Source organism: Hydra vulgaris, chromosome 01 (genome assembly GCF_038396675.1).
Source record: "Hydra vulgaris chromosome 01, alternate assembly HydraT2T_AEP".
NCBI lineage: Eukaryota > Metazoa > Cnidaria > Hydrozoa > Anthoathecata > Hydridae > Hydra > Hydra vulgaris.
The window spans coordinates 47,535,598-47,561,088 of NC_088920.1; the positions used below are offsets into that span (position 1 = coordinate 47,535,598).

Here is a 25,491-nt window from a genome sequence, read left to right on the forward strand (position 1 = left end):
GTCTTTTAAAATTGCAAACAAGAGTCTTTAAAAAATTACTTGAAGAAAATAGAAGAATAGAGTGAAAAACACGATGAACATTTTATTTAAATGGCGCGAGAAAAAGCAAATCCACATAATAAGTTTTGCACCAAGTTGCAGGCATATTTTACATATAGCAGACGTTTCTATGTTTGAAGCAATAAAACATGGTAGGCGAAAAGAAGTATGCAACTGGAAACGATCGTTTCCAATTTCATACTTCTTTTCGCTATAGATAGTTGAAATGATAATTGAAAGTGTTTATTTTACTTTTTTTTGCTTTTTATACAACAGCAGATAAACATACTCAAGGGTAAATCAAGGGTAAATGATTTGTTTCAACCTGATTACAATATGTGTGTGTGTGTTTATATATATATATATATATATATATATATATATATATATATATATATATATATATATATATATATATATATATATATATATATATATATATATATATATATATATATATATATATATATATACATATATACATATATATAATTTTAAAGTTTTAAAATAAAATTTAAAAAGTTTAATATAAAAACACGCGTGACGGTGTTATGCTGTCAGGTAGTTTACTGAAACGAGACCAATAGTAGAACTGTCGACTGCGATGCACAGTGGGTCAGGTGGTAGACAAAACCTCAAAAAAAAAATTTCGAAATACTTCCAACTACTTAGTACATTATATTTATAAGAGCATAATGTATGGTTTAAAACATTATTTGTAGTTTAATTGTACATCATAAATGTACAATTATTATTTACAATTGAATATAATGATGAATTAATTTTTTTTTTTTTTAAATATACCATAACAACATAACTATAACAACAAATAACTTTTAAATTATTTAACATATGCGAAATTAATTGACATATTATTAAAATTTAATTTGATAGCTTTTCAAAAAATACCATAACAAATTCCAAGGTCTTGTATTAAAGTCACAGTTTTATTTTGAAATATAAAGGTAAGATTCTTGTTTATAGTATAAAAATATTATGTTAAAAGTGGCTCATATAGTTTAGAACCTGCTGGAACAGCATATTAATGTTAGAATAAGTTAATACAATATATGTACAGCCTGTTGGTGCTGTTTTATTCTGTTCATAGCTGCCCCTTTAGGTTTGGTAAACATTTAAAATATATATATTGTTGTAAAATGCTATTCGCGACAAACCTATTTTTTGGTTTGTTGTCATTATTAGGTGTTGTGCTTATTGTACTGGCCTAATTAAATATATCTGAAATAAAAATAATGGCCATATTCATGTTATATTAGTTTATAGTGGTTGCACTAATAATTTTAAATTAATTTTTTTGTAGTTGTTATGAAGATAAGTGATGTCCATAACCGTATACGGCATGACCAACTAAATCCGAGTGATAAATCATTTTCTTTGTCTGTAGAAGCTATTTTAGTCTCTATGAATTTGGGTTCTACTGGGTGTGCTGCATTTTTAAAAGTTTATCAAAAGAAATGGAAGGATGCAAACCGAGGAAACATAAAGTTTGAGAGTAAAAATAAAAATTGGTTGACTCAGGACTTTAAATCTACATACAGTAATAATATATCTAAGCCTGATAATTCTAGTCAATTACATAAGATTGGTGGAAGACCAAGTTGTTCCTTTAAAGTTGCTTCTGACAAAACTAAAAGGAGAAGACTTAATGATATTATAAATAATTTTTCTAGTGATGAGTTGCTCCACTCAGCAAGGCTTAAATTAAGAAATGAGTATAATTATGAGGCTGCCAAGCAAGTTGCTGAGATATCAGAACCTTCTAGTCAATTTAAAAAGTATACACCTGATGAAGGTCTGGCATTAATTATAGATGGTGGCATGTCAAAATCAACCTACCAACTTATGAGAAATGGAGCTGAAGAACGTGACTGCCATATATATCCTTCATACAACAACATAAGATTGTCCAAAGCTAAGTGCTATCCAGAGAACATCTTTGTTGATGATTATTCAGCACATGTACCACTACAAGAATTATTAAAACATACAGTAAAAAGACTTTGTGAGGTGCAAGCTCCTGTGATCAGCACAATGCTAGATGGTTTGACCCGGTTGACTTTGCGTTGCAAGGCTGGGTTTGATGGGGCTACTGGGCAAAGCATGTACAAGCAAATTAGTAGTGAGGAAGCTGGAGATCGTAACTTAAAAAAAGAAGAATCTCTGTTCATTACCTGCTTAGCACCACTAGAACTCAGTGGGTTCTGTAATAACAAAAAAGTACTATTATGGCGAAATGAAAAGCCATCATCTACTGCATATTGTCGTCCAATAAGATTTTCTTTTCAAAATGAAAGCAAAGCAGTTGTTATAGAAGAAGCAAAATATTTAGAATCTGAAATCAAAAAATGTGGTGTTTTTAATTTTACTTTTAATGGAAAGGAACTGGTTGTCAAAAGTATTATTGAACTGACCATGATTGATGGCAAAATTCAAACTATTCTGTCTCATGTGACTAACTCAACTCAATGTTGCTCTGTGTGAGGTGTGTCTCCAAAAAACATGAATAACTTAGAAATGGTGCTGAAATTGGACAATTCTAATAATTTAGAATTGAAATATGGTCTTTCTAGCCTGCATGCCTGGATTAGGTTTTTGAGATGGTATTGCATATTGGATATAAACTAGAAACTGAAAAGTGGCAGTCTAGAGCTATAGAAGATAAAGAAAATGTTATGCAAGTGAAGAAACGTATACAGACAGAATTTATGAACCAAATGGGACTAGTTGTGGATTTCCCAAAAAGTGGAGGATCTGGTAAGTGAAATTACATAAATACTTTTATATAAATCATCAGGTTAACTATCACATATATACAATTTGTAGGTACCAGTAATGATGGTAACACTGCCCGACGAGCCTTTGCAAACTATCAATCAACTGCCAAAATTTTGGAAGTAGATGAAACTCTTTTATTTTATTTTTACATCATACTAGTCACTTTATCATCTGGATTTGAAATTGACAGTCAAATTTAAAGAGTTCTGTATTACTGCTCTTAAACTTTACATATCTAAGTATTCCTGGTATTACATGGCACAATCAGTACACAAAATTTTAGTTCATGGCCATGCCATCATTGCTAGACAGTACTTGCCAATTGGACTGATGTCAGAGGAGGCCCAAGAGGCCTGTAACAAGGATTTTAAAAAGTTTAGGGAAGATTTCAGTAGAAAGACTTCCAGAATTGACACAAATCGTGACCTAGTTAACAGGCTACTTGTATCTAGTGATCCTGTCATAACATCATTAAGAAAGTGTCATAAAAAAAATGGTAAGAGTTTAAAAAAATACCCCAGTGAAGTTTTGGCTTTGCTGAGGGAATCAGCTCCACCTTCTTCTTTTTCTTTGTAGCTAAACACAATTTGTTGTTTGATTTTTAAAAAAGGTTGATATTGAAAAAAATATTTTTTTACTACCTAAGCCAATTAAATGTCTTTTATTTTATTAAAAATTAAAATATTCTTGTTAAAAATAAATATTATTTCATATATAATGATTATTTATATATCTAAATAGGTTTGTGGACCAATTGGGCAATAATTAGGTTTTGTCCACCACTTCCCATATACCTGGCCCACTGTGCGATGGTTTATCGTTATGAATTATATTAGACTCGTTTTGTAATTTATAACAGTGTTTTAACTCTATGGTTAATAGCAATTTATTTGAGAAAGAATTTTTTGAAGTTTAACTACTTGAGAACAAACTGTTTTTTTTTATTGTTTAATAAATAATAAATTTTAAATTATAAATAAAAAAGCAATTTTATAATCTATGCATTATAAAGATAGTTTTTAATAAACAATAAATACACTTTAGACATTATTAATCTAATAAAAATGTTATATATAAATTCAATATATAAATATATATGAAAGATATTTGTCACTTAAAACTTTATAAATATATATAGGATGTATTTTTAAATTCTATTAACGCGCAATAGTAATAATTAAATTTTAAATTCTATTAACGCGCAATAGTAATAAACCGCCCTATTTTGTAAAAGATATTTTAAAGAAGGTATACAAAGGTATTTGTATTAGAAATAAAGAATATTTCCAAATTAAAATTTAGTAGAAGACATTTTTCTTGTTTTTTGAAAAAATTTTCAGACATTTTAAAAGAAAAAAAAGTAAAAAATTTACACAGTTGAACTATTAGTTTGAAAAGTTGTTAGAGGAGGCAAACGATTATTTAAACGATTATTAGGAAATATGCTTTTTGTTAAAGAAGTGGTCTCCGGCTCCTCTAAAAAAATATTTGCATCTGATTTAGGAACCGTGTTTAACTCAACTTGAGAAAATAATTTAGGAGAGGTTAAGTCTTTTTCCTCATTTTCTTTAATAAATTTAGAAGATGTTAAGTTTTTGTCTAGATTTTCTTTATTAAATTTAGAAGATGTTAAGTTTTTGTCTAAATTTTCTTTATTAAATTTAGAAGATGCTAAGTCTTTCTCTTGATTTTCTTGAACAAATTTAGAAGATGTTAAGTCTTTCATATGATTTTCTTCAATAAATTTATTTTGATCAGAATTTTGCGATTCTAATGCAACGGAATTCTTGCTACCTTTTTCTATGAAAATATCTTCAGATTTTGTATGAAGACTATCATTGCTAATTTGAGGTGCTCCTAACGCCTTTTAAAAAAAATTATAAATTTATTATTAGATAGTGTTTAACGATCTAAAGTTTTATTACAGTATAAATTTTAAATATTAAACTTTATGTAAATAAACAAATTAATAAATTTCCTATTACCTGAAATATAGAGGTCTGATATTTATCTGGGTCATGTAAATTGTTCGCATTATTTGTTTGATACAAACCGTCTGTTTTATTACTAGAAGAAAGCGAATGATTTAACCCACCAAATTTTATAATAGCTGAACTATTTAATTCTAAAGTTTTTGAATGGTTGGTGCTTAAGAAAGCTGGTGAATGGTTAGCAGATGCACTACCTTCAATAGATCTTAGAGTGGTATTATTTTGATGATGCAGTTGATGAAGATTATACTGCGGATATTCATTGTAAGCAAATATTTGATTTTGTGTTTGATTGCTATTCACTAGATTTTTTATTTCTCTAGAATCGCTTTCCACTAACTAGATAAATAAATAAATAAATAAATATATATATATATATATATATATATATATATATATATATATATATATATATACACACACACACACAAACAAAATCTGACGTATGATCAAACAACAACAAAAATCTATTCATTTAATTTAAGGTGGTAACCCTAGAAATAAAAGTTGATTTTTAATGAAATTTTCAAAAAAAAAAATCTCTATTATATTTAATTAAGAATTTTAATACCTTTTCAAAAATGTATAACATGAATAGGCTTTTTTAATATGATTGTCAATATATTGATATAATTGTGAATTGGTTCCTGATACTTTCCCTAGCAACGCCCTAGCAATATGTAAATGCCCTAAAAAATGCAGCAGAATACTATTTTTTAAACATTTTTATGGCTTTACTTTAAAACTATATAGTGACTATATATACTTTAAAAACTAAAACACTTGTTAAAGTTAAAAGGATAAGCATGAAGTTTGTCTGGTGACATGAATTGCTTATCGAAGGCAAATTTCTTTTTTGTTTTGAAGTCTATTTATCTGAATTTTTATTTTTTAGATTTTAGTTAGTAAAAATGATTTCAATAAAACAAAATTTGCAAAGAAAAATAAAAAAAATACCACCAAAGAATCGCCACATGGTTAAAACCAAAGAAAAAAACTTTAACAACAACAAAACTAAAGCAGATTTAGAAACTGAATGTGCAAGCTCCAGGAAACTTAAAACTGCAGGTTTTGTTACTGAATCTAGTAATAATGATGATAGTAAATATTTTAAGTTTATGGATATTGAGCAAATGAAAAAGTTAATTTTACCAATTCTGTACTGTCCTAAATGTGATAACAAACATCCGATAGAATTTATTGATAACCTGAAAAGAAGAATGGGATTTGCTCATTTATTAGAATTGAAATGTATGAACTGTGGTTGGATTAACTCCTGTTTCACAAGTAAAGTGTGCCATGATTCTCATCGAAAAACTAAACGTGGTTGCAAATTGTATGAGTCAAATGTTCGAGCAGTCATTAGTTTTCGTGAGATTGGTCGGGGGAAGGCAGCATTGAAAATGTTTACTAACTGTTTTAACATGTATGGTATTGGTGAATCAGCTTTTGACAACTTGAATGACAACTGTATTTTAACTGCATATGCTGAATTAGCTGAAGTATCAATGAAAAGAGCTGCCAGTGAATTTACTCAAGCGAGTAATCAGCCAGTCTGCAAACGCGTTACAATAAATGGTTCTTGGCAGAAGAGAGGTGCATGAATCATGCATCATTGAATGGTGTAGTTACAGCTGTTGTTGGTGATAAAGTTTTAGATTATCAGGCTTTCTCAAAACACTGTAGAGGTTGTATAATGTGGAGATCCAAGGAAGGTACACCTGAACATGATAGATGGAAAGTAAATCATAATTGTCATATAAATCATACTAAATCCTCTGGTGCTATGGAAGCTGCTGGTGCTATTCATATTTTTGCACGTTCCATCCAGAAAAACAATATAACTTATTCCCAATATTTAGGAGATGTCCCTGAGATAAAAATTCTTGGTGTAAGTGGCAACTTGATCAACTAAATGGTACTAAGTTTCATAAAGATAAAATTAATTTATTAATATGGATCTATTTAAAGCTGAAACCAATTTTTCAAGATTTATCTGATGATAAATTGTTGACCAAATGCCTCCATGGACAAACACAAAATGCAAACGAAGCATTTAATTCAATAATATGGACTCGCTGTCCTAAAAATGTATTCTTATCCAGAGGAACGTTTGAATTGGCAATTATTTCTGCAGTTCTTTATTTCAATGATGGTGGGGAAGGAATAAAATCTGTTTTGGAAAGTTTTGGAATTAAAGGACAAATAACTTCCAAGAAACTAATGGAGGCTGATAATAAACGTGTTAAACATATGAAGCACAAATCTTCAAATATGGTGTTAAAACAGCGTAAAAGCTAAGAAAAATTAAAAAAGGCATAGTGGATGTTGAGGTTTCAAATAAAAAACAAACTTCATATATACCTGGTGGTTTTTAAACATTATTTTTGAAATACTTTATTAAAAGTCTCGTTTCCCAGGTTTAATAATTTTCGAGACATTACACATTTTAAAACATGGTTATTTAAAAATGATATGGATTTATGAACTGAAATTTTCAGAACATTTTTATAAGACATTGATAAATCATTTCTCATAGGATTTTGTAATATAAAGAGCAAATTTCAGATTTATATGAAATTTAGTACTTATTTGAGTGACTAAATAAATAAACTCTGAAACATTTTGCATAATTTTGGAGTTATCGAGGCAAATCAAAAAATCCTATGACAAATAATAATATTATATATAATAAGCATTTCTGCAAAATTTCAAAGCTGTATAGTTATTATATAGTGAGATATTATGTTTTCAAATATACCCCATTGTTTGAGGTTTAACTAATTTATTTTTGGATAATCAAGGCAAAACCAAATTTTTGAGTGATTTTTTTTCTTAATTTTTTGAAATAGAATCAAGTTTTACTACAAAATATCAATAAATAGCTTAAACTCAAAAAATAAATTATTTCTAGGGTTACCACCTTAAGAAAATGTCCTAAACAGGTCAATATTTTGGATAACATTTATCCACAGAAAATAAAAAAATAATCTTGAAATTTATAGAAAAAAATGTCATGTATTAATTTAAAAAAAAAAAATCTGTGTTAGGCACTTCAACATCTGAGCGTGTAATATCGATAATCGATAAAACACGGTTTAAGAAAAAAGATCTGAGGTTTTATGCCGACAAAAAAGTTTGAGGTGTATGTTCTTTTATCGTTCAACCGATGGCTTAAAATACAATAATTTTTTATTTGTTTATTGCAAAAAGTAGATCCACAGTTTAACAACAGTAACAAAAATATTTTTTTTTAATTTTTATTTTTAGAGATATTTTGATTCAAAAATTAAAGTCATTTTATAACCCAAATATTTTTGATTTAACGTAAAACATTTAACGTTTTTTTGATTTAATAACAAAATCAATTATAGCATTATATTACCATAATAGTGTGCATAATTTTGAATAGTAAGCGTTGATCACACAAAAATATGCTTCCCACCAAAAAGTTAACTTTTAAGAAAAAATCTTTTTTTTTTCTTTAAGTACTTGTCAATTTTCAAGACTTAACTCGTCAATTTTCAAGTCGGAAATATAGTTTTTAAAATTATTTTATTTTTTTGGGAAAACCTTTAAAAAAAATGTTGAAGTACCTAAATGTGCGTTACCTATCAAGTTGACACTACCTGTCAATGTACTGTAAAAAATATGTAAAATGTATATAAAAGCTATTTTGATAATAATTATTCTAAAAAGGTATAAAAAATGTCACTCACGTCAGACTTGATAACAGAAAACAATACTGTGATTTTCTGGTTTTCGTTAAGATCAATAGTAGGTGCATACATATGCTGATCGAAGTTTTCTTTGTCGCTTGGATTATTATTCTCCATTATGCCAATTTGTGATGTACGAACATGATATGGAAAATTAGTATTAGCTTGAGATGGACGAGTTAAAACCTATAGTTCAAGTTATTTGCAATTATTTCCCTTTCTTTAAAGTAATGCATATAGTTATCATTAGGCTTTATTAGATGATTTCTAAACAATTAAAACTTTATTTAGTAAACTAAATGTACTAATTATTATAACATATTCAAATATAAAACTGGAAAAAGTTTTATTTAAATTAATAAACATCCTTCCCAAAACAATGTAAACTTACAACAGCAAGTCTTAATTAATTCAGTTAATTAGTATTCTAAAACATGCTTCAACTAATAATGATAATACCGTTCAGTTTTACAGGGGATCAGAAAAACTACAGCCTTGCTACTTTATTTCCCATTCTGCGTTGTAATAAAACACACTTCCAGAAAGATTAAAAAATAAATTAAATAATTTTGACCTCTGGAGATCTGAAATGTTAATATTCAAAACTTTTTTAATCTGAAAAAAAATCGAAAAATAGCAATACATTTAGATGATTGCTTTTAGAACAAGAACAGCAAACTATAAAATATTGTCTACACAAGATGATGTTCTTAGATATTTTTATCACTACTGTTAATTATATACTTTAGACAAAAAAAAAAATAATAATAATAAAAAACCCTCCAAAATTATTTTAGCAGTTTCAACGAAATCTTAATACTCAATTCTTTATTTAAAAGGAGTTTTCTGAACTCTATAGAGAATGCAAATGATATCATGCAAAAAATTACCTATTTCTAAATATATAGAGCATTTATGTAACTAATGTTTGCAATTATAGCTGTACACATTTATGCAACTAATATTAAAACAGAAATAAAAAAATATTATATATAGTTTCATTTATACTATAGAAAGTGAAACTAAAAGAAACAGGATCTTGAACTTGTCAGAATATCTTGTTGAGAGATATTCTGGGAAAAAAAGCAAAATTGATCCACTGCAGTTATCAAAATTGGCATTGATGGCGTTCAGGGTTCTTAAAATGTGATATTAAACATTTTTTGATCTAGAAGATTTTCATAGAAGTATGAGAAATGAAAAGAATAATTGAGTAAATAAGATTATGATTCTAACTGTTGTTAAAAGAATTCCAAAATATAACTTTAATCTTGCTCAAATAATAAAGCTGACTAAACTAAATAAACTGAAGTTTTTTCTTGAACTCATTAAATGTCTTCTAAGGTTGTTTGTAGGTTATTCATTATCATTTTTAGTTAAATGTTATTTTAAAACTTGTATAAGTCACCATTTGTTTTTTAATACATTTTTTCTTGTATGTTTTTTTTTTTAGATGATAGTTTTAATTTTAAGAGTTTTGGAGTTTTAACAGATAATTAATTCATTCAAAGTTCCATTTCTTTCAACATATACATATATATATATATATATATATATATATATATATATATATATATATATATATATATATATATATATATATATATATGTATATATGTATGTATATATATATGTATATATATGTATATATATGTATATATATGTATATATATATATATATATATATATATGCATGTATATATATATGTATATATATGTATATATATGTATATATATATATATATATATATATATGTATATATATATATATATATATATATATATATATATATATATGTATATATATATATATATATATATATATATATATATATATATATATATATATATATATATATATATATATATATATGTGTGTATATATCAGGGATGCGGAGTCCAAAAAGGACTCCGGCTTTATACCTCTACTTTTTCCAAGAAAAATTCATGAGATTTAATGACTTGAAACTTATTGTTTTTAAGCCTGGAGTCCCGGAGTCCTTGCTGCCATTATACCTAAGGACTCCGGGCTCAAAAAACGATTGGTACTCTAACCTAAAAGTCTTAATTTTTTTTCTATTAGCAGTCCATAAACTTATTTATATTTTTAGAGCTCTTGGATACCAAAAACTAGGATAAAGTAATCTTTTTGTAACTTTCAAATCCGGAGTCCTTTTTGGGACTCCGCATCCCTGATATATATACATGTAAATATATATGTATATATATATATATATATATATATATATATATATATATATATATATATATATATATATATATATATATGTATATATATATGTATATATATATGTATATATATATGTATACATATATGTATATATATATGCATATATATACATATATATATATATATATATATATATATATATATATATATATATATATATATATATATATATATATATATATATATATATATATATATATATATATATATATATGTATTTATATATATATATATATATCTATGTATATATATATATATATATATATATATATATATATATATATATATATTCATGATCTAATTTTTTTGGGTGATCATACCTACCAAAAAAAATGTTTTGATACTGAGGTATGAAACACATTAGTCCCTGACAATTAAAACTAAAAATAGAACCTCAAATAATGAAATAAAAAAAGTATTTACTAAAAAAAAAACTGAAGCCATAAATGCAATGGTTCTGTCAACGGCATTCATTACTTGTGCTCTAAATAAATGAATTAATATATACATACATATATTAAGGTAGTTCAAGAAAAGTGAATGTTCCGATACTTAAATATTGAAGCTTTCTGAAAGATTATGTTTTTCTGATAACTTTTGAAATACATATATTTTTTTACACTCATAACATTTCACTCAACACAGCTAAAGCATACCAGGCCTCTAAGTGATGGCACATAATTCACTCTAAAGTGTATTATTTGATTAAAAGAAATAAAATGTTTTGGCACAAACGTTACTTTCTAAAGAATTGTTACCTAAACATTTTCAGGTAAAAATTTACATTGTAAAAATTACTTTTTACATACAACCGCGTGTAAAAAGTAATTTTGTATATAATTATATACTTTTTACATTTTCCATGATAATTAACAAATTGTATCATCTTCACATTTTAAATCTATTCAACATGTAATGTTTTAATTCTAAAGAGTATTGTTTTTTAAAGAATTTATTGTTCAAAAAATATATTTTTCTTGAAATCTGGGCTAAATTCTGATGCTCTTCCACCAGCTACAAAATCCATTATCATCCTTTACCATCTTATTGTAAGAATCTTTGAGTAACTTGTCATAATTGGAACCCCTCTCTGCTGCGTCATTTGAAGTGTTTATAGTTGGTTATTGTCCTTATTTTACTCTGAACAATGTTTGACTTTGTCTTAGATAGTATTTGAGAAAAAAAATAGACATTGTGGGATCACTTTGCCTGTGAGATACAATGTATGTCTTTCTATAACTTGCAATGCTTTCTCCCTCACTTCTTAATCCGTTTCATTCTTAAAGATGGTGAGATCAGATTTAAGATTCAATTCATTGGTTGGAGTTTGAGCAGAAAAGTTAGTTCTTCATACAAATTGTACAAATTGCTCAAGCTTAGCAAAATTGTTGGACCAGCAATACCTTTGCACTGTAAAAAAGAATGATCATCCAACAAGTGTTGTGGAAAACAATTGGTTTGTAGAAAACAAATCCACTTTATGGCTTTTCTTCAAATAGAATTGCTTTGCATATATGCACACTGTACCAAATATTACAAAAGAGACAACCGCAGTTTTTAGTTAAACTTTATCAAACTTTGTTGTGTATAATATCTTTAAAAAAAGACATTGTTTATCTTTATATAATTGTAATATATTTTGAACCTAAAATAGTAAAATTATCAAATATTGACCAATGGGAGTGGGAGCCCAAGCTATATCATAGATTATTGGCCCAGGAATTATGTTGATAGGGGTCAATAATAATTCTATCTGTTATATAACTTGTGATTTGTTTTCACTTTATAACATTTTAATTTGTATTATTGTCTAAAACTTTTTAAATATTTAATCTTAAATTTAAAAAGAAAAATTTTTAAATAAAACTTTAAAATCTCCTGGTAGCTACATTTTTTTTTGTTTCGTTAATTTACCTCCCCAAGGCCCAGAAGGCCACTACAGACAAGGAGGCTACTTAATTGTGGTTATAACCCTCTCTCAACTCTGTAACTCTGAAACATGAACCTCGATGAACAAGGGCGCTGCGTGGAGAAACAAGTTGATGACAAGTTGAAACATGTTAAATTGTATACATTCATTATCTATTTTTAATCAAAAAAACTTGGTTTTTTGAATTGTAATGTTAATAGACCGGTTTTAATGTAAAATACTTGCCCAATACAACATAAATTAGGAAATGATAAATATGTTTGTTAACACACCCTGCAACACAATAACACTTTTAATCGCCACCTCTTGGATTATTGCCATAAAACATTAATTATTCCTTTAATTAATAAAAAAACTGTTTGTAAATTTGTTAAATGTAAATTCTATAAATATTTTCTAACTAAAAATTAAAGAATTTGGCAAATATCTCTAATAAATGATGCCGCTTACCAAAAATCATTTATTAATTAAAAATTTACGAATTTGTAAATTGTCATTTCAATAGGAGAACAAAATTGTCATAGCAATAAATGGCTTAGATAAACTAGAAAAAAAGTTCACATTGTTTACATAAAAGGAAAAGATTCAGGACATATAACAAGAATATCAACATCTTTTTTATATATTTATTATATTTAAGAGTGTATCATAAAATTCTTGTTTTTATTTGGTTAAAAGTGTGAGCTTGATAAAAAAAACATTCTTTTGATTAGCTTATTATAAAATTTAAATGAAAGTCATTCAATTGATAATAATTGCTTATCATCAATTGTATGATAATTTAAAAAAAAACAAATAATATTAATTCAAAAAAAAAAATTTGATTTAAAAAAAAAATCATATACCAGAACTCTTTAAGATTAAATGTGCTTGAATAAATTATAAAGTCTGTAGATTGTGGTGTATATTTTAAAGACTTAAAGAAACTAAATAACATGGAGATGGTGAGCTTTGAGTAAAACAACAAATTTAGTTTTTCTTGGTATATATTTATTACTTTGTTTTACTCAAAAAAAATCTGACCCCATTTTTATATCATTCTCTTTACTTTGGGGGACTTTAGGCACATTCCTTTAAAATGAACTAGATGTGTGCAAAAATAATCTTTATTTATACAGATTTCAGAAAGTTCAAGAAGATTTTAGAAACCACCAGAAAGTTCTAGAAATTTTCACAAATTTTTGTAAGGTTCGAGAAAGTGGATGGTTCAGGAAGGTACCAATACATTCTGGAAAGTTCTAGAACATTCTGGAAATTTCAGAAAATTTTAGAAATTTCAAGAAAATTCTAGAAAGCTATAGCTAATATAACAGTTCTTTATAAAGTTGTATAAAGATATAGTTGTATAAAAATATTTCTTATACTGAAATATACTTTGAGTGAACTATGTTCTATCAATTAGAAGCATGGAATATACAAATTTCAGCTGCATTGAGAGGAATGTTAGGGTTGTAGAAAAAAAAAATATTTTGCATATGTTATCACAGAGATCCAATCTACAAGTAAAGTTACAATACCTAAGTATAGGTAACACACAAACTCACACACTTTTAAACAGTATAATAAAAGAATGGAAAAACCTTCAATTTAGCTTTGTTCTTAAAAAAAGTTAGTCTTGTGGGCAGCCATAGTATACATAATTTAAACTTTTTAACTTTATGAAAACTTAACAAACATAATCATGAAAAATATATTTATACTCTATAAAAAATAACCTCATGTATGGTTCGAAAACATATGACGCCAACAAAACCACCAAGGGTCCACTTAGAAACCTGTTTACAAACAAATTTTTTTAAATATTTCAGTCTCATGTTATAAAAAAAAAATTTAATTTCATCCCTTTTTAATTATTATTTGTAGCAAATTTATAAACTCAACATATGTATTATTTTATAATAAACTTTGTTTATAAAGAACTTATAAAAAATTTGATTACATTTTTTTTGAATAAAATTTGTTTAACTATAAACAGTTTTTTTATAAGATTGATTTTAAATTATCATTAAAGAGTGTTCAAAAACTACATTACTTTAAACTTGCAATTTATTCTTACATAATTATAATAGTTTATTGTAAATTTAATTAATATAATATGAATTTGACCAAATAATATAACTAAAAAAATCTCAAAATTATTAAAATAATTTAAAAGATGAGTACCTTGATCAATACAATCAATTACTATTGCTTAAACTTTTTATTATTACTGCCTAAAGTCTTTACTTAAAAAAAATTGTATTATTATTTTAATTTCAGATATATAAATTTATGAAAGTTGATTAAATACTTTTTTAATCAGATATTTAGGTGCTCTAAAGAAGTACTAATGGTCTTATCACAGATCACTGTGGAAAAGCATTTAACCAGGAAGTTCATGCCTCTTTCCTCACCAATGATGCATATATAGCCAGAGCCAGCTTCAAACAACGAACCTCCAGTTCTGAAGCCAGAACTCTAAACACTACATCATGGCTGCTTACAACTTGTAACAGCTGGAAAATGTTAAACAAAAAAATATATTGATAACCTAGGGCCCTGCAAATCAATTGCCGCTTCGATTCGAAATTCAATTTGAAAAAAATAATTTGAGTTTTCAAATAATTTCTTTATCTTTTATTGTTGTTTGTTTTCATACATACTGCGTTAAAAAGTAGTTAAAATATTAACACATATTGAAAAATTTAGCTGTAAACAAATTTAATAAAACTAATTGCCAAATAGGGATTTAACAGAGCTGAGCGCAAATTAGTAATGCGTAAACTGTATAGTTAAACATCTATAATATTGCTTCAACTTCGCTTTTGCTTAAAGAATTTTTAAACTTAAATAATTTTGAGTGCTACAAATTGGAAATAATTATTTCACTTCAAGCTAAAAAATGTCTTCCGAAAAATCACAGTGCATGAAAAATTAATGAAAAAAAAGGATTTTTTTGGCATTACAAACAGAAAAATTGCAATAAAAAGTATTCTGTTCAAAAAACTGGAACTTTATCTCATCTATGGAACTATTTAAAACATGACCATAAAAATCTTGCTTCATCAATTTGTGCTCGGTGTAAACCCAAGGGCATTATCATCCACCACACCACTTTATCTCGAAATTTTGATGATATGGTTAATGATCTATATGATATATATGATTTTATATGATATTATCAATGATAATAGCTTATAAAAAAGTATAAAACAACAGTTTTATACTTTTGTTGTAAGCTATTTTATCTCCAAACCTAGCATCACTTTTGATCACTTTAAGGCCGACAATGGCAATAACTTTTTTGCTTCTACTTGTCACTATATTTTATCCTCGTGGGTTTTAGAATCATGCTGTTTATCAGTTGTAAATTTGGAAATAATGAATGCTTGTCACAAAGCTATTTCCACTGAAGAAATAATAAGAAAATTATTTTTCTTCAGATAATATTTTAAAAGCTACAACTGACAATACGCCTACTATGCAGTGCGTACTTAAACTTTTTGGAATTGATTAGCTAGGCTGCTGTGCTCATAAACTCTGACTTTGCATAAAATCAGCTATCCACAACCAACCAATTCTTGTGACATTAATTAGCAAAGCTCATAAAATAGCTTTTTCACTCATCATTGGTCGGACACCTCTCAAAAAGTTTTCTTTGGTCGGACACCTCTCAAATCAGATTTCTCAAGAAAAATCTGTGTCAAAGCCTTTAATGGATGCGGAAACACAATTTAATGCACTTCTAACTTATTGGGATGGATTAAATAAAATCATGGTTCTATAGAACTTGCTCTAGTTGAGTGCACACAGAAAAAAAACTGTATGAAAGTGCCACTGATTTGTCTAACTGAAATGCAAGTGCAATTATTAACAATTGTGACTCCTATTTAAAATCCAGTATCTAAACCCACTACTATTCTAAGTGCGGAAAAAAGTGCGAGATTTAGCTTAGTTTATCAGTGCATTAAAACTTTGAAAAATCTTCTTTGCTCAATGGATAAAAGAGGGATAATTAAATTTGTTGATGATCTTATTATGCAGTTGGAAATCAAGTTTGAATTAGGAAGACGCTTGTCATATGGCTACCTTCTTAGACTTTCGATTTAAATCATTAATATTTACCTTGACAGAGATTTCTTGGCAAATTTCTCATCTGAAACAATGAAATTTTAGATAAAATGTTTGAACATGTTTCTAAAAATTGTACTGTACCAGAGAGAAGAACTTTAGATCAGCAACTAAAATTTGAAATTACTGTGTACACCGAAGAGAAAACATTGGGGCATTCAGATTGTCCTATTCTTGACTGGAAGAACAAACATAACATTTTCTCTTTATTATCTAAAGTAGCACTTGATCTTTTTGCTGTAATAGCTAAAAATTGTTTATCAGAAAGAGTTAACTCTGTGGGAGGAGGAGTAATCAAAAATAAACCCATTAGCCTTTCTGAGCAAAACACAGAATGGTTAATTTAGGTTAAAAGTAACAAAAAGACCTTATTCAAATAAAATTCTAATTGTGTAATTGTATATCGTAAGAATATAGAGATAAAAAAAACTTTGGATTTTCTTAAACTTGTGATTTGATTTGAGATTTGATTCGCAAATGAAGTGCTGCTTTGATTTGAGATTTAATTCGAAACTAAAATTGCTGATTCGCAGGGGCCTAAAATACCTTTAATTAAATTATTGACATATTTAAAACAAATTCACAAATGTCTAATTGGGGAGCCATACAGCCTATAAATGTAATTACCTGCCTTGTTTTTAGCAATTGATTGACAAACAAATGATGATTTGACTTATTAGCTTATCAAATGACACTCAACTTACTAAATGGTTTGCTAAATAGTAACAAGAAGCGATTATTGACACTAACAATTCTAATTTAAAAGATGTAATAAAGTTCTTTTAGTCTTAGAGCTAATAAAATTTGTAATGCTTTTAAAAGATCTGCTAGATATTGACATTATTTTAAGTTATACATTACACTAAGTTATAAATTATACTAAATGCTAATGACAGTTGAGTCGGTGAAAATGAGAATGGTGTATGTCAAGGTTTCCTCAATTTGATATTTTTTAGGTTTAACTATAATAACTGTAGAGAAATTCCAACAAACTAAAATAAAAAACAGTTGCCAGTTTCTTTGCATAAATTTACACCTTACACTAGTCTCAAATTTAACAAAATAATGCTTTGTAAACATTAATATTGACATTTTTTTTTAAACTTACACCATACTGATTATCACTAGTTCAATTATTTGTATCATCAAACCAAAATACTTTTTATCATTTCCAACATTTGTTTCATGAAAGTACCCATTGTAAAGTGAAATAACACTATAAAATTTTTTTTAATTTTTGGATCATTTTTTATATTCCTTCAACCTTTAGTCGGTCAATAATTAATAAAACAATAATCAATTATGTTAACTTCATTAAATACTTTGATTTAATATAAATTTTATCTTATCTAAACTAATACAATAATGAAACTGTGTTAACAAAATGCCAAACAACAACTACAGTACAGAATATATTGAAAATGCTTTGAAACATCATCAAAAATAAGAATATCATTACAAAAGTGTGAATAAAAATGTGTTATCAATTGAAACTGAGATGTCATGGATTTACTTAATTCAATATATCAAAGATTGGGGTTATAGTCTGTCAAAAATAATTTCTATTGTTCAACACTATTTGCAAAACATAAAACAAGAGAATTTATGGCAAGTGTTCTATCAATCTTAAATTTAATGCAAAAATTGAAACATCAAAACCAAGCTGTATAACAGATAGCTTTAAAAAAGCTTTTGCAGTTGCAGTTTTGAAATGTTTGTAGTTTTAACACGTTATAAAAACAGTGTTTGTCAACATGTTATAAAAACAGTGTTTGTCAACACGTTATAATTGCCAACTCAATACAAAAAATGTTATCCAGTTGAAAAATGTTATTAAAATCAATCAGAATCTGATTTTTTTATTTAAATATTAAAAACTTACTAGGTAACACATTGTATTTGAGTTTTATCTTATGTTCTTTTTAATCATTTTTTTAAACATGTAGATGGTATTCTTAGTAGCAATAAATAAATTAGACAAATCATATAATAGTAAAAAAAAGTTTTATTTAAATGAATTAAATAACAAAAATCGATAGTTAAAAATAAAAATTATACCACAATGTATAAAATAACCAAAATGGATAGTAAAAAAGACGCTTATGAGGATAATTCTTTAAACTGAAGTAAATACCATAGCAAAACCAAACCCATGCCTAGAAATTAAAAGATAATTATTTACACTAAGTAAAAATTTAAACATTAAGGTTAAAATTTTGATGCTAATACAATTTCATTTTATGCACAAATGTTTTATAAACACATGTATACAAACATTTACATAAGCACATGTTATTTCCAGATGTTTATTGTAGGGATTGTAATACCGGTTTTTGGTTTACTGGTAAATAGTTAAATCTGGTTCAAATTTTTTACTGGTAAACTTTAGATTTTTTGATATGTAAAGATTGCTTAAACTCATAATGGTTGATTATTTTTATATAATAAATAACACCCTATTAAAGTTAAAAAATTATTTATATACATTTTTTTGTCAATAACATTATAAAGCTTAGGAATGTAAGACATTCTTTTGTTTTAACTTAACGTGTGAGTAAACTTAACAACTGTAATTAAAAATATTTGAAATAATATATATGTTGGCTTGTTTTACAAAATCAATCAATAAAATTTGTTCAATTGCTGATATTTTTTCTAGTTGAAGAAAATTATTTTTTTTTAATTTCATTCTAAAGACCTACAATACCTTTTAATGGATAAAAGTTTGGAATTAATATCATCATATAGAAATAAGAGGTATAGCCATATAAAAACATATAGAAACAAGATATATAGCTGTATGTAAACAATGCTCAAAAAGAATTAGAACAGCAGGTGGAATTACTAGTGGTTTAAATGGCCGTCAAAAGAGTCAACATAAAATTAAAGTGTTAAAAAAAAATATAGAAGAATATTCAAAAGAACAAGCAATTGATGTAGCATCAAAAATTACTTTTTTTTTTTTAAAAAAAAATGACGAATCTCTATAAGCTGTACTTTCAAGAATGATTGCAAAAGATGGCATTTCTTTCAACAAATTTTATACATCTGAAAATTTAAATATGCTATTGAAAGCAAGGGCAAATAGAGATACCAAAATTGTCCGAAACCATTAAAAAAAAGTAATGGATTATGCTGATAAAATAAGGAAAGTAGTAAATAAGCTAAATAAAAAAAGCATTTAGTCTTACCACAGATAAATGGAGCAAAAGTTATTTGAAAAATCTTTCAGTGAATTAAGTTGTAAAATCAAAGAAAATGTTACACAAGTCTAAAGTGCATCATAGCCACCTTCATATAATTCAATATTTGGCCAATTTAAAGACACTCTAGTTCTTGCTCTCTTAAGTGCTTAAAAAAAGTTTTGGGAATGTTTGCTGGGATGTGTGCGTAAATAAGGGTGATTTAAGAATTTACCAAACTAGTATAAACTAGATGGTATATAAATATTATTATTCATGGAAATGACAGTAATTTTTGGAATCTTGGATTGAGTCGGATTCATGGATCTGCACCTGCTGAGGTAAGTACAGAACTAATTAAAAAGGAGTTAAAAGAGTTTAATATAACTTTGTCAAATATTGTCTGCATAACATCAGATGGAGCTGTCATTAATAAGAGAACAGTAAAGCTACTTAATAAAAACCATCAGTTATGTATTGTACATGGCCTACAATTGGCAATAATAAAAGTACTTTATAATATTAGTAAAACAGATGTACATGATGTTAATGAATGTGATGCTAATGTAATATTTAATGTTAATTTTGATTCTAATTATTCAGAAATTGAACTGGAAAACTTCCAAGTAGACCATGAAAGGACATATCTATCTTTTTCTACAAAACGCAGAAGTAAATTCTTTAATTACAAAAATTTATAAGAATTTTCAGACAATCACCAACCAAGAATGATAAACTAGTGCTAAAATACATTCAAAAAACAAGGAAAAGAATTTTCTCTTATTATAAATTGTAAAACTAGATAGGGTAGTTTATTGCTGTAAAATTTTTCAAACTTAAAGATGCTGCTCTAAAAAATTTGAGAAATTTAAAAATGGACATAAATTTTAATGAAAGCAAAGTAAAATTACTTTCAAATATAATATCAAGCTTGCAACCTATTATGTTGGCCATTGAAACACTCTACACTGAAAAGGTTATTTATATGTAGCCAATCTAACATTAAAATTTATACTAAATGAATTAGGATATCAGGTTTTGTGTAGGTGTTTAATTTTCTTAGTGCAATGCTTAAAAAAATAACCAAAACTCTTTTTTAACCATTCACTAAAAAAAAAATAAGTTGCATTAAAAAGAGAAGAACAATGTTTTCAGACGTTATACACTATATAATAGGCCCTAATGTGGTTATTTCTGTTAAAGACAATTACGGTAATTGTAATATCAGCAGTAAAGCCGCAATTGTTAAAAGAATTGTTGACATTGTAGAAAGCAATTTGTAAACTAATGCGGAATCTAAATGATAAATCGGATTCAGATTTGAATAACAACCTTATTTCTTTTAAACCAAATGCTGATTTTTATATGAGGGATAAATTTTATCTTATTAAAAAATAAACAGACAAGAATTAAAGAATAACTGTCTTAGAAGAAAATAACAATAAAGATTAACAATAAACAATTTGTACTAAAATTAGATCTTTAATTTAAGCTTTTTACAAAGTTACTTTTTAAAAAATGCTTTTTAATAAAAATGGTATTAAATTGTTATATTTTTATTAATCTATAGATATTAATACATTTATTAATATACTGGTATTTCAATTTTGATTTACCAAATTATCAGTAAATAAAAAAGTTGGTAAATTTACAAACCCTAGAACATTGCAAAGTGCTGAAACATTTTGGAGAAAATATTTTTTGCCACTAAATTTAATAGAACAGTATTTAGTGTATTTCAAATATCATTATTGTTTTCAGTCACACTAGTGTTATTTCCAAAAATAATTTAATTTTTTAATAAAAATTAGGGTTCCTACAACTGGGAGAATTGTGGGTGAATTGCAAGTGGATTGTGAGAGAATTGAAAATTAAATTGAATTAAAGAACTTTAAAGTGTATATAAAATAATAGATATAAACAAAAAAAGATACTGTTAATGAAAAATGTGCCTGCATAAGTCACTTAGTGTTAATGAAAAACCAAACTTTGTGCAATCTTCAAATTACTTCATGCACATTAGATATATTCAATTTATATAAAACTGTATGGCTATAACAAAATCAGATAGAGGAGACCTTAAATAACCTGTGAAGAACATAGTCATTGCTTTAAAAAGCACAAATTATGTTCTGTGAAGACATAAAGAGCTTATACTATACTTTAAAAAGATTGTTGAAAGTACCAAAATATAAAAACAAGTTGAATTTTTAATATTCAATAATAACAAAAAACATAATATAAAAATCTAAAATTTAAAAACCTAAAATCATAGAAATAGCAAACTTTGTCAATGTTCTTTTTTAATTTTCACTACCTTGCATATGAGTGTTGAGCACTTTTCCATATGCCAATAAAAACGTGAAAAAATGTGGTTATAGGAAGGGTTTTTTTTCAGAGTTAATAGCATCTGTTTAAAATTTAGGGCTCTGTGGGTTCATAATTTTTTTTTTTTTTTGGGGGGGGGGGGGACTTGAAGGAGTTTTTTTACCATGAATCATCACCCTACCTCCCTACACTGTTTAGCAGTTGAAAATTAAACACCTACACAAAACCTGATATCCTAATATCTATCAAGAATAACCTTTTGAGAAATATGTACAAAGAACTTTAAAGCAACAATTAAAACATATACAAACTAAAAATAAAAGGTAGAAATTTCTACCTTAGGGTAGGATATGTGATATACCCTTAGTAAGGTATAATTTTCTACCTTTTAGGGTAGAATATTATATTAACAACAATTATTTGTCATACAATTTTCTAACTTAAAGGTATAATATTCTACCTTATAAGGTAAAAAATTATACCTTACTAAGGGTATATCACATATCCTACCTTAACTAAAAATTTCTACCTTTATTTTTTAGTGTGTAATAGCAAGGTTCCCTCAACTGGGTGTAGTGTGGATGATGATGACGATGGATGATTAGTGGGATATATATAAATAAAAGGACTAGAAAAAAATAAATCAAAGCAACAGTTGTTGCCATAGTGAGACAGTTTCAGAGTTGAGACAAGCGCTGCTAAAATTCTTAAAGATTGGCAAAAAAAACTTTTGTCAAATTTTGACAGAATTATTCAACTTTATCTCAGATGAAATATCAGAAATAGAACTTGAGACAAATTTGTCTATATAACTTTTGGTAAGTTGCTTTAAGCAAATTTTTAAAATGCTTAAAAAAGATGTTTTGGTGATTCCTCAAGTATCAATTACAGGCAGCTCAAATATCAAATAAAGGCAGCTCAGAAGTTTGTTTGCTTGCTGTATGACAAAGGCACTTGTGATGATAATCATGATCTTGGGATCCCTAATCCCAAGGCCATGGAGAGGCATCTATTATGAATGCACATCATTTCACTTGTACCAAAGTTTCCCACACAACTAGACCTAATAATACTAATTAATCATAAAGGTTTTCCAAATATTGACAAAATGCAATTTTTGTCAATATTTGGAAATTAAATGTAAAACTATTGGTAATTTCCATCAGGTGTTTTGGGGGAGATACCCCATAATCTCTAACTATGATCCCACACCATTCCACTAGGATCAAAATTATTCCCCACAACCAAACTTACATTACAATACTGAACATGAAACTTTTGCAACAATTGACTGACATCCCAATGACTCCACTAATCAGCTTTTGTGAAGCAAAATAGTATTTTTAAAGGTTTTTTTGAATCTTTTTTTATTTGAAATTGAAATAAACTGAAATTGAAAGTATATAATATAAAAAATCTCCACTTACAATAACTCTAAGCATACATACACCAACTCCTGCTGGACTCTCATACAAATAGAGAACATAACCTGGATCAAAAGACTGTAAAGAAAAAAAAATACATAAGCATTATATTCTATACCTATATTTATTTAAAATAAAACTCATATTTGTTATAATATTAACTCATGTATTTGTATAAAATATAAAACTTATTTTTGTAAATAATATAAAACTCATATTTTTGTATTGTAACATAATTCTTTCAGTTAATAGGCTGAAAAATAAAAAAAAGCAATTGTTTTTACTCAACGCTTTTGGAGTAATTGCTCAGCTTTACGCAAACAAAGTTTTGAGCAAAATTGCACAAATTTTCATTCACATAAAGCTGAGCAGCTTACTCCAAAAACGTTGAGTAAATTGTTCAGCTTTACGTGAATAAGGATTTAAGCAAAATTGCTCAAATTTTTTGGTTTACGTAAAGCTGAGCAAATACTGAGTAAAAGCAATTGCTTGTTTTTATTCACCCGACCTAATGTTTACATTTCTAAGATTTCAAATTTTGAGGATGAATTACCAAAAACAAAAACATTTTTCAGTAATAAATACAAGTTTTCTGAACTGAGCACATTCTTAAAATTCATGTTTCTCTTTCTTTAACTTTTAAAGAACAACAAATTATTTTATCTTTTAAACCATTCAAATTTTATGTTAAATTATGTTTTATACATTATATACTTGAGTATATCACACTTTCAAAATTTTTGATTTTTAATTTGGTGGATAATTTTTATGGTGCCACTATATTGGAATGACTTTGGGAAAAAAAATTTGAAAAAAAGTTTTTTTTACCTATGTAGGATTGCAGTTTTCGGAATGGTAAAATTGAGATAAAAGGAGGGTTAGAATTTTTGAATTATTGAAATCTGAAACTTTTTAGATTTTTTTTTATATATTACCATATGCTATAAAATGTGAATAACTTTTTAAAAAAAAAAAAATATATTAGTGGTGTAAAGTACATTAAAAGATAAAAATAAAAATGTTAAAATATAAGACATACAAATTTAAAACAATCAGACTTTGAATGACATCATTTAAAGTTCAGACAATATAACTATAATAGTTATTCATAATTAGATGATTTTAAGAGCAACCCATGAGTCCTTAGAAATCAGAGGGCGATTGTACAAACACCATAACAGGTTCAGGAAAAGATGGAGATTTTCTATCAAATTTGGAACATTTAACCAGGAGACAATTATTTTGGTCTATTTGTATGCTGCATTGTAATAAATTACTATTAAGGCATATAACTGTTAAACTACATGTTTTATCTAATTCAAAGGATTGTTTTACTGGCCCTATTGCAAAAGCTATATCTAAAGTTAATGGTATAAAAAAAATTGAAATATTTGAACCTATATAACAACTGGAACCTTTGATTGAACATCCTAAAAAAATTCCCTAAATAATGTTGACAGATGCAATTCTTTGTTATAAGTTGGTATAAAGTTTATCTACAGACCAAATTGACATAAATCTTTCTAAAGCAAAGTGTAAAAATATTTGCTATAGCAGATGGCTAGCCACAACAGATAGATTGCCACAGCAGAAGCTTTCATTTTTTTCTATATGCAAAATAATATCTATATGGCAAAATAAGCTCCATTTTAAATGGTGTGACAATGTTTAGGATTTCCTTATCTTGTCTTTTCAGCAGTCACAACATTGTTATTTTATGA

At 26.6% G+C, this 25,491-nt stretch overlaps 2 protein-coding genes across 4 annotated transcripts in view; one reads left to right on the forward strand and one right to left on the reverse strand.

Annotated features, from left to right (window-relative positions):
* Positions 1-1,193: 1,193 nt before the first annotated feature.
* LOC136075391 (uncharacterized) lies at positions 1,194-3,475 on the forward strand. The gene is made up of 2 exons (XM_065788403.1): positions 1,194-2,814; positions 2,884-3,475. The coding sequence occupies exon 1, from the start codon at positions 1,366-1,368 to the stop codon at positions 2,539-2,541; it is 1,176 nt and encodes a 391-aa protein (XP_065644475.1). The 5' UTR covers positions 1,194-1,365; the 3' UTR covers positions 2,542-2,814; positions 2,884-3,475.
* Positions 3,476-3,823: 348 nt separating this feature from the next.
* The window catches only part of LOC101235301 (transmembrane protein 145), a 49,841-nt gene continuing 28,173 nt past the window's right edge, over positions 3,824-25,491 (reverse strand). The window contains exons 12-18 of one of the 3 annotated variants that reach the window (XM_065788404.1): positions 23,774-23,848; positions 18,895-18,992; positions 14,442-14,501; positions 11,220-11,280; positions 8,546-8,731; positions 4,821-5,165; positions 3,824-4,699 (exon numbers count right to left, since the gene is read on the reverse strand). In XM_065788404.1, the coding sequence (XP_065644476.1) occupies positions 4,205-4,699; positions 4,821-5,165; positions 8,546-8,731; positions 11,220-11,280; positions 14,442-14,501; positions 18,895-18,992; positions 23,774-23,848 (1,320 nt within the window). In that variant the 3' untranslated portion in view covers positions 3,824-4,204. The remainder of the gene's footprint in view (positions 4,700-4,820; positions 5,166-8,545; positions 8,732-11,219; positions 11,281-14,441; positions 14,502-18,894; positions 18,993-23,773; positions 23,849-25,491) is intronic. The other 2 variants (XM_065788406.1, XM_065788407.1) reach the window with 2 other exon arrangements.